Source organism: Saccostrea cucullata, unplaced genomic scaffold (genome assembly GCF_032062105.1).
Source record: "Saccostrea cucullata isolate Sc308-1 unplaced genomic scaffold, CSIRO_AGI_Scuc_v1 ctg2485, whole genome shotgun sequence".
In the NCBI taxonomy this organism is placed as follows: domain Eukaryota; kingdom Metazoa; phylum Mollusca; class Bivalvia; order Ostreida; family Ostreidae; genus Saccostrea; species Saccostrea cuccullata.
The window spans coordinates 240,825-252,418 of NW_026926606.1; the positions used below are offsets into that span (position 1 = coordinate 240,825).

Below are 11,594 nucleotides of genomic sequence, written 5' to 3' on the forward strand. Positions count from 1 at the left end.
CAGTTTAGAAGACACAAGAAAAAAACATCAAAATGAAGGTTTTCACCCTAGTTGTCTTTTTGCTGATTTATGAAGTGATTGGATTTCAGCCACACAATTCAGTGAAATGTAATTTATAGACCAACATGTTATTTTTTGTCACAAAAAAATTATAGATGTGTTTTACGCCGAATTCAATTCATATTACCACTGCACAGATGTTTAAAATTCTTTAACCACTGCAATGATTTTTCATTTCTTCTTTATGAGAAAGATATCCACGCATATATGATTAATTAATCAGAGAGAAATAAGTAAAAATTATATTGTTTCAGATCAAATATCTAATTACCTGAAAACTGCTCCATGGGAACACGTCAAAACATTTGCCAAGATTAAGACTCCGCTATCCTTGGATATCACATCGAATTACAGGCTTCCTGCAGGAACCATTTTGACTGGCTTAAAAGTCGGTATGTTTAAAATCGTTCATTATTATTATTGACAAAGTTGAACATTTGAGAACTTTTAATGGTACATATCGACTTCACACTTTCATGAACTGACAGGCTATGGATATTTGTCATCAAAATTTTGAAATTTGCTTGCCTTTTTTAATATATTCTTGAGCCTTGTTTGGCACGGAGTGAATATTTGCGAAGAAAGAAAATGAACAAATTTTAAATCTAGCTTGTATAAAAATTTAATCAGGTCATTGCTTACAGATAAACTTAATTAACAAACAACATAATACACATAACAGTGTCCGTCTCGTCTGTGTTCAGAGTGTGAATTCTGTAATTTCTACTTTATTTTAATTTTATTTCTCGTTATACTTCGGATAATTATGTTCCCCAAACGAAGTTGGGGAACATATTGTTTTTACTCTGTTTCTTATTATTAAGGTCTTCCGTCTTCAGCGGAAGACCTTCTTGCTATTCTTAGGTTTCTTTTCCACTATTTTTATTATTATTATTGTTTTTTTTTCTTACCGATTTTGTGCACGCGATTTCTCGGAAACGGCTCGATCGATTTTCATGACACTTACAGGACTGATAGAACATCAAGCAAACCTGATATATAATTTTTTGTTTTGATGACGTCACTTCCGGTTTTGAGATTTTCGCGATTCAGTGATTTTCAGAGGGTCACTTTGTCCACGAAATTTCTCAAAAACGGCTTATGATAGAAACTTGAGTTTTTCAGCAATGATAGAGCAATATATGTAGATGTGACATATGCATTTCATTTTGACCGGAAGTGCTGCACGCCGACGCTCGCTATGGTCCGAAAAATGGCATGTCGAGAATTTTAAAATTTCTAACCCTTTTTTTTCGATATCTTTTCACATACAAATATTTTGTTAAGACATATATAACAAAAGAAGTGTAGAATTACTTGATCTTTCAAACATTATCTCGAAAAAAGGGCTGGCCCCTATAATAAAGGGCTGAGAGGGGCCAAACGTTTTTCCTTTATATCTCAAAAAGTATTTAGAATTTGTAATACGTCAAAGAAGCAAAGTTGTTCAAAATGCTAAGCTGAATCTATCTAGGTCATCAAAATACATCCGGTGACGTCACTTCCGGTCAAACCGGAAGTAGTATGGAAATTCATATTTTTGCCGTTCTTGACATATTTTTGGGTAACACATGTCACTGGAAGCATAAAAAACTTAATTTTCCGTCCGTCTTCACCACTTCCGGTCAAACCGGAAGTAGCCCAAAATAGCTTATTTTTTAAGGTTTTGATTGAAAATGAAATTATAAAGTCAATGGATTTAGCTTAGCTCGTTGTTTTCTTTTGTTGACGTCACTTCCGGTCAAAACAGGACGGAAGACCTACTCGTTGCTTTGCAACGAGCTTTGCTCTAGTTATTATTATTATTATTAAGGTCTTCCGTCTTCACGGAAGACCTTATAGTGATTCTATTGTTTCTTATTAAGGTCTTCCGTCTTCACGGAAGACCTTATAGTGATTCTACTGTTTCTTATTATTATTATTATTATTATTATTCTTATTTTTTAGACAAATTTTGTGCACGCGATATCTCGAGAACTATTCATCGGTTTTTCATCAAATTTTCAGGGATGATGCGCTCTTATATGCCATTGTTACATTTGGAAGAATTTTGGAACAAGTCGCTTCCGGTGCCAAGTTATGGCCATTTTCCTGATTTTAAAATGAAATTTTGTCAGTTCGAGATCTAAGGAACTACTAAAGATATGAACTGGAGACTTGTTGGAGAACATAGGACATGACTTCTAGATATGCGGAATGTCCTTTTCGTGTGTCGTCGGTACTTCCGGTTGCTACCGGAAGCGAATTAAAAAAATCAAAATTTTCAGCTTTTTTGTTTTTCATTATTTTTCTTTGATTTTTACAGTGATAATAGAGACATTTTATAGGATGCGAAATATGTAATTTGATTTTGAATTGATAAAGCCAATCTCGAGATATTCGCATTTAAAAATTTGAAGCGGCGTTCCCGATGGCGTAATGGTTAGCGCGTTGGATTTTCACGCGGGCGACCCGGGTTCGATCCCCTGTGTGTCCGAAATTTTTTATGACTTTTTCAGCTAGATTTTTCGCTTTTTATTTCAGAATCGGACGGAAGACCTCTCGTTGCTTGCAACGAGATCGTTTCTAGTTATTATTATTATTATTCTTTTTTTTTTAGACAAAATTTTGTGCAGGCGATTTCTCGTAAACTATTCGGTGGAATTCAATGAAAATTTCAGGAATAATAGGTCACTATATGAATTTTATATAAAATTCCGTTTGTTGGAAAATTCGCTACCAGTGCCAAGTTATGGGCAATTTCCTGATTTTAAAATGCAATTTTGTCTTCGAATGTTCTCGAAAACGGCTCAAGATATTAACTGGAGACTTATTAGAGATGATAGACCATGACTTATAGATGTGCAATTTTGCCTTCGTTTGCGTCGTCAGTACTTCCGGTCGCTACAGGAAGTGAATTAAAAATGTGCACTTTTTCAACTTTTTTTGTTTTTCAATATTTTTCTTTGATATAATTAATGTTAATGGAGACCCTACTGGAAAGGCCTAATATATAATTTATTTAAGAATTAATCAATCCACACACTAGATATTTGCATTTAAAAATCTGAAGCGTGTCCAAGATGGCGGGGCGTCTCCGTGAACTCCGCCATTAAGCAAGTCTGGTTCTAGAGGGTCAGCTGAGTGTTTAGATGAATGAAACTTCTACCAAAAAGATTTATGAAATGTAAAGGATTCTTTAGATTGCTACATCGCAATTACGTTGCATTGAGTATTGTTTTAATATGAGTTTTCCTCAAACGTCTATTGAAATTGCTTTTGTCTGCATCTCAAAGTAGAATACAACATGACTACAAGTGGAAATACGATGACAACAATCTTTTGTTTTGCACCAGGGAAAACTTATCCTAAACCATGGTTATAAGTAATAGCTTTTCAAGAAACTTGCCTGACTTAATATTCACTATGTTTCTGAAGTATTACTTGACTTCTGTTTATTTTTCCAGGCTTGTGACATATTAAATGAATAGAAAAGACAAAAGTAAGAAAAACAATTTTTTTAAAAGATTGTTTATTAAAGGTTATATAAATATTCTTGTAATAAATGCAAGTTATTGAACATAAAAAGTATCACATTCCTTGACCGTCGGAGGGCGAGTGATTTTTTTTCCTGTCATTCCAGTCTTTTCATGAACGTGTAACTCATCTCCACTTTGGGGAAAAAACAGGATACAAAATTCGTGGAAAACACTTTAGTGTTACTTGGCTGTATACGATATTATATATATATATATATATATATATATATATATATATATATAACGCTCGAAATTCAGGTTATAAGAACATACATTTCTAATTTTCATTGAAGCTATCAAATCCATCAAATAGATCAAATATTTCAAAGGAATAGCGTTAAGAACTTCTTGTGACGTTTGGCACGAAATAATGTATCCTGACCCGACTTAAGTAGTAGACAAATGGTGACAATAATGCAGAAATATATAACATTGGCATGCCTGTTTATGGAGTTGCATGGAATAAAAAGTTGAATACATATCGAAAAAAGGAAAGAAAACAGTATCATCTGTTCATCACTAATAGATTATCTACCTAAAAGTTACTGTTAAAACTCAAGTAACAGATTCCGATGTGATCATCTTGAGCAAAGTTTAGCAAGCTGGCTGTCATTTTATAATTCCAAACTGAATTTTTAAAAAAATGTAATGTATGTTGGAATCAAAATAAGCAATCTCGCGATATTCGAATGTTAAATTTGAAGCGGGTTCCCAAAGATGTAATGGGTACCGCAATGGATTTTCACGTTGGCGACCCGGGTTCGATCCCCCGTGTGTCCGATTTTTAAAATCACTTTTTCAGTTTGATTTTACGTTTTTTTTCTGAATCGGACGGAAGACCCCTCGTTGCTCGCAACGAGTTTCGTTTCTAGTTATTATTATTTTTCTTCTTCCTGGGAAAATTTTGTCCACGAGTGATCTTGTAAACAACACATCTGACTTAGGTGAAACCTTTTTAGGGTCAGTAGGCATGTTATGTAGAGTTGCCAAACGAAGGTCATTTTGCGCGCACGTGCTTGCAAGAGCGCGCACGTGCAACACGTGAAATGACCAATATAATGGATATTGCCGTAACTTTTCCATTTTTTGATGAAAATTCTTAAAACTCATTGTGCAAGAATATATTAGTAGTATAGACAAGATGACATGGTCAAAATAGCAAGATCTCACGCGCATGCACGTGCGCTTCGCTCTGATTGGCTGAAACTAAAGTCTCAATATCTTTCTTGTTTTAAGTCATAATCCTTTGAAATTTTGAACTTAGTCACACATTATAAAGGTCTACAGCCTGATATATAAGAATTTTCATGAAAGCACGTACATGCACATGTGCTGGAAAGAGCGCGCACGTGCAACATGTGAAATAACCAATATTATTGATGATGCCATAACATTTCTATTTCTTGATGAATTTTTTTGAAACTCATAATGTAAGGATACATTAGTAGTATAGACAAGATGACATGGTCAAAATAGCAAGATCTCACGCACATGCACGTGCGCTTCGCTCTGATTGGCTGAAACTAAAGTCTCAATATCTTTCTTGTTTTTTGTCATAATCCTTTGAAATTTTGAACATAGTCCTACATTATGAAGATCTACAGCCTGATAAATAAAAATTTTCATGAAAGCATGCGCATGCGCGCGTGCTGCAATGTGATTGGCTGAAACTTTTAATGGCTATATCTCCCTTGTTTTTTGACGAAATTCTTTGAAATTTAAAATATAGTCATGCATTAGGATATCCTACAATATGATATAGAAAAAATTCATGAAATCACGCGCATGCACGTGTGCTGCAATCTGATTGGCTGAAACTTGAAATGGCTATAACTCCCTTGTTTTTCAACCAAACAGGATGAGATTTAGAACATAGATAGATATAAGGGACTCCTAAAAGAAGGTATGGCCATCATGCACGTGCACGCACGTGCATGCATTTGGAACTAAAAATACACTTGAATGAGTAATTTTTAATACTTTTGGACTGAATGCTTTAATATATAGTATATTAAAATATATAGATAGTGTAGACAAGATGAAATGGTCATAACGCACATGCATTCACATGCGCACGGGTGCAATGCTACAGTTTGAATATAATTGGTATCCTTCTCGGTAAACGTTGTTAAAGTCAAAAATGCACAGAGTTTGTCTTATTTAATGAAACTTACAGGGAATATGGCACCAAAATGAAGTTGGGGAGCGTTTGGGAACATCTGTAACGGTTCCCGTTACAATTAGCACTAGTTGTATATATGGTTTAGATTTCAAAATGATTTTAATAAAGAAAAGAACTCTGAATTGTAAATACCTGAACATTGAATTTTTTTCGCCATGGCTAGATCCTTTTATACGACATTCAAAAAAAAATAATTTAGCGCTTGCATATTTATATTCTGAAAGAAAAAAAGAAACGCAGTGTGACACAATATTTGAATTTTTTTTTTTGACCGCATGACCAAAAATTAAGAAAATTGGTCATATGAGAATGTTAGTTACTATGCACCAAAATAAGTGTTCAGAATTACTCAACCATATAATGTATGACGTCACGTAGGAAAAGCACTAAAAAGCGAAAAGCACAAAACACGTGCAAATTGATGACGACGGTTTTGTCAACGAATTTTGTTGTACCATTTGATGCACCTGACGTATACACATTGTTTTTCATATGAATTTCTTTGATCTTGGTACAGTTTACGGAAGTTCCATGGAGTCTAGTTTTCGAATTGCCTAACTTAGGACAAAGGCACCAACGGGTTACTCCAGTTGTCAAGAAGACCTGGTTTTGTTTCCAATCAACCGTGACGATGACTTTAACGCGAAACTAAGTCACGTTACTATCGGGTTATTCGTCCCTGCCTTCTGTTTAATTGCCACCTTATCACCACAAAAACCGCATAATCATTACATTCACCCCAAAACTGAAAGAAATAACTTGCACAATTTGGGTTTTTGAACAATTTAGGTCTTCATCTCACTGGTGCATGCGCTCTTCGTTTGACTAATTTTTTGGCGTGGTTATCCATGCCCATTATGCTCAGGGTTTGAAAGATAAACATTTTGATGAATTCCATGCAAAGGATAATCAAGGTTGTGTCAGATGCGCTGGGGAGACATTTAAGATAATGGCAGTTTTCGATTTTCACTTTTGGGGGGTATGGTCATATGAGTTTCAAAAACTCATGAATTAACAGACAGATAAAAGTTAGATAGGGATACTAAAAAAAATATACAAGAAAATTTAATTCACCTCAAAAGTTTGCTCTGAGTTTCTTTTTCCTTTCAGTATAACCCCCTTGGGGATCCGGGTTAGAATAGGTCCTCAGTACCCCCTTGCTTGTCGTAAAAGGCGACTAAATGGGGCGTTCCTTCGGATGAGACCGTATAAACCGAGGCCCCGTGTCACAGCAGGTGTGGCACGATAAAGACCCCTCCCTGATCAATGGCCCTGAGTGCCGCGCAAAGGCCTAAATTTGCAGCCCTTCACCGGCAATGGTGACGTCTCCATATCAGTGAAATATTCTGGAGAGGGACGTTAAACAATATACAATCAGTCATACAATCAACCTTTCAGTATATAACAACATTAATTCAAATTTATATCGATATAAGGACAAGTATTATTCAATCAATAGTTCAATGGGATATTTTTCTTGTAATTATTACCGTAATATTTTCACTCTGAAGTCATATATTACATCATATCTTTGATAAACAAACTTTCTGACTTTTTGTGGCTACAGTAACCGGGGAAAACTGTGCTGATATTTTGAGAAGAGACCCTTCTACCAGGAAAAAGGATGGTATTTATAAAATCATCCTTGACAGGAAAAAGATAGTTAAGGTGTATTGTGACATGACGACTGATAGAGGAGGTTGGACGGTAATTATGCTTAAAATCACATGGTCTGTAATAATGCCTATATTTCGTTTGATAATTTAGGGAATAACTATCTTCTAATTTGGCATTTGCGACCGTTAATTATGATTTAAAGGTCGCCAACTGAGTATAACCGGTGACGCATAATCGTAAGCAAATACCAAAATAGAAGATGGTTATTCCAATTCTAATGCTATCCATGCATTTTGTTTGTTGTTTACGTCTTATTTTGTTGATTTCGTTTACATGAAATACGTCATGGGGCATTGTGTTTTTGCGTCGCTCTATTATGACGTCACAATGAAAAGCTTTCTGCCTCGTTAATGCTCGTTTAACTGCTTCAAACATCAGTGCATTAGCCAATCAAAAGGTGTTTTACAAAATAATTGCATAAGAATAAGGAATTCAAAACATCATGTCTGAATAGAACAAGAAAAAATTTGGTTCAACATTTTAGCGGATATTTAAGTGTTTTACATGTTTCTTACAAAAGCAAATCTTCCAGGGAGTTTTGATTAGTTATTTAAAAAACCTACTGGTTTCTATTATTTTTTATTGTGAAAAATACTAAATCTGTGTTATCAAAATGCATTAATAACAAAAATAATTTACAGGTCATTCAAAACAGGTTCGATGGTACAACCAATTTTTATCGCGACTGGAATGACTATAAAACAGGTTTTGGGAACATTTCTCGGGAATTTTGGCTTGGTATGTGAAATAAACCTACATGCATGGCTTTAATGAATGAGTGAGACAATTTTCTTTCACTTCATCAGTATTATAAGAAACCGAATAAGTACATTGATATTTGAATTTGTTCTGCATCTTATTATGCACAGGGAATGACATAATCCATGCTCTTACTAAAAACGATGATCAAGAATTGCGCGTAGAAATGACGAAGTTTTCTGGATCAAAAGTTTACGCAAAATACTCAAAATTTTCTATTGGTGATGAATCCAAAAAGTATAAACTGTCGATCAGTGGATACAGTGGGTCGGCTGGTAAGAAAACTTAACTTTGATTCTGTAAAATCACATATTTTTGTTGGGTCATTTTTTGTGTTTCTAGGGAAAATATGGATTCCTGGGAATTTTAGTTTGTGGATAAAGAATCACTACTTAGTAGTTAATGTTCAAAATTATATGTATGAACTATTAAAAATTATTCCTTTAACATTTCAGAAAAAAAGGTTTTAAAGAGTATTTTTTCTTTAAGTTTTCGATTCCTCAGTTTTTTTTACATTGATTAACAATGCCTTCTACAGATAGAAAAAAAATTAAATCATCTATACCGTGGAATTTATGTAAGATATAGAGAATAAGGACTACTTGAAATTGACAGAAAATCTGTTTTGCTCTGGAAGAGAGATGATTTATCTTCTTTTAACTTGAGCTGTTACATTAAAATCATTATAGACATAGAATCGTGTTAATAAAACTACTGAAATGCTTTGTGAAAGAATATTAAAGTTGAGGAACAAAGTAAATTGTTTTCTTTAACAAAAGACCCAAAAATGGAAGTGAAAAAATAATTTCGAATTACTTGGATTGACACGTCAATATTTAATTTTTTCCTTGAAATAGGATAGAAACACAATAAACTGAATTTTTTTAATTCAAAGTTATACATGTAAAAAAAAAACTTTAATATTCTGTAAAAAAAGTAAATGATAAATTGAAAAACAATAATTGAAATACCATAAGGAGAAGTAGAATATATATATATATATATATATATATATATATATATATATATATATATATATATATATATATATATATATATATATATATATATATATATATATATATATATATAAAAATGAAATTGCTTTGAACGTACTTATGTCAGTGCATTAATGTATGGTTAAAACACCGGTTCACTTTTTTTCGGATAATAGTCATAACATACTTAAAACGCATTTAAAATTTACAATGAATATTTCATAATTCTCTACCAATCGTGTAAACAAAAATCATAATTCCGGTGAATGATGACCCATGCTAAATAAAAATAGTAATACATATACAGTATAAATTATATAATTGCAAAGAAATGTGTTTTGGATAAGTCAAAAAGGTAATGATCAGCCGCTGTTAATAAAACCCTCGATTCATTAATCAGCAAATAAATGGTATGTGCCTTACGCGTTTAAATTGTGCCTTAATATGTATGGTACATGGAAGCAATTTCTTCTAAAAGTTTTCAAATTTTATTTTCCATTTTTTTTTTATTTTTATAAATACATTAATAAGGTATTTAAAATGTCCATCAAAATTTAGAATTTCATTTGTCGAGATGCTAGACAGAATAAGAGCTCCAAACCTGTGTTATGAAAAAAAGGCAATTGCTATGTTATAGTTTATATGTACATTGATTAAAATCGTTCAAAGCAGATTTTATCAATAAAGAAGTTAATTCGAAATATGATTAGACAGTTTCTAATGATTTGCTAAATCTCCTTTTCTTATAAACGTGATATTTTTTATATGTAAACCACAACAATGCATGAGCCTTGTTTAAATTCTGAAGAAATCTAAGTTTTGTATTTCCTTTTTGAATCAACAAATCGTGTTCAAATATGTTTTGATTATTATTAGAATTGCCTTAGTTAGGAATTATAATTTTGAAATTGGTATTTAAAAAATCTGTTGAAACTGTGTCTATGTCCATTTAATGTTAACCATTATTGTAAAGAAATATTTATAAAAGCATTTGTTTATGAAAGGTCTTACTACACTTTAATATTTCTGACATTTGGACATTATAAACTTATCTTATATAAAAATCGTATAATTACCTGATGCTACATACTTCATAATGCTGAATTTTTATTTTTTCATTTAAGGAGATTTCATAATTGGCAGCCACAGCTTGAATGGAATGGCGTTCTCAACAAAGGACATTGATAACGACAAGTGGGGCGGTCAATGTGCAAAGACCTTTCAGCGAGGTGCTTGGTGGTACAACAGCTGTTCGTACTCTAATCTGAACGGACAATATACAGAAAAACAATTAAGCTCAAAGACACATTTATTCTGGGGATCGTCACGAGAGAACATGAAATCATCTAGGATGATGATAAGAACAAAATCCTAAATGAATAAAGAAGAAATTTTGAAAATGACGTGTTATTTTAATTTTATCTACCAATATCTTGATTTATCTAATATCTCACTCTATTTTTGAAGTTGATCATTAAGTCTAAGCTTCCTTAAATTAGAAACGATACTTGTTGAAGGATAATTTTATTTTAGAGGATTTTAAACAGGAAAGTATGAAAATGAGAACATAATATTTAAAATTATCAAATGAGAAGGTATTTCAATTTTTTTTTATTGCAAAGGACATACGCCTGATAGCATTAATACAAACCAACTGTATATAAAAAAGAGAAACAATCGAAAATTGGCGTCAGTCCTTGTTTTTAAGAAACGTTTGACGGTAAAAAAAAAAGCTTAGTACTTAAAGTTAACCCTATATTTTGAAAAATGAGTGAAAAACGAATGTCTTAACAATTATTTTAAAATATCAGTAATTGTAGTTATCCACGTTTGTTTGATATTCAGACAGATAATGGAACTTGAATCTATTGCTTAAATCCATAAAAAAAAAAGTAATCATAAGATCTAGATGTACTTGATAAAAACAGCGTTGGTCTGACAAGAGAAATGAATTGCAAGAGCACAAAGACAGATTTATATGTAATTTCTTAAATATTAGTGGTGTTGTTCATATTCATATTCTGGGAGACAGTTTAATTTCTGGAGGAATCTAGAAAACAAATTTTTGCAAAAAATTCTTAAGTTTTATTAGAGGAAGAACCAAGAATCAGGGATCCACTACATTGAATTTCTTCATGACAGTGTCCAAACCTGCCGGCTCTGAAGAGTAAAGGGGTTTTCGGGATAAACTGAAAATTAATGTTTTTTCACATTAACAATATTCACCAGATCTTTGACCTTTTGACTTGTTTCTATTTCCAAACTTGAAAAAAAACACCTTTCACAGGGAAGAAACAAGTCCAGAAAATCATTGAATCTGCCATTTTCCAGCACCTAAGGGTCATACCAAAAAAAGGAGTCCTAAAAACTATCAGAAATTGGAAAAAAAAATGTTACGGA

The 11,594-nt window shown here is 32.7% G+C and overlaps 1 protein-coding gene across 1 annotated transcript; it reads left to right on the forward strand.

The window, feature by feature from the left end:
- Window positions 1-10,569, forward strand: LOC134272225 (fibrinogen-like protein A). The gene is made up of 6 exons (XM_062754472.1): window positions 1-108; window positions 315-452; window positions 7,328-7,467; window positions 8,079-8,175; window positions 8,307-8,471; window positions 10,319-10,569. The coding sequence occupies exons 1-6, from the start codon at window positions 33-35 to the stop codon at window positions 10,567-10,569; spliced, it is 867 nt and encodes a 288-aa protein (XP_062610456.1). The 5' UTR covers window positions 1-32.
- The last annotated feature ends 1,025 nt before the right edge of the window (window positions 10,570-11,594 follow it).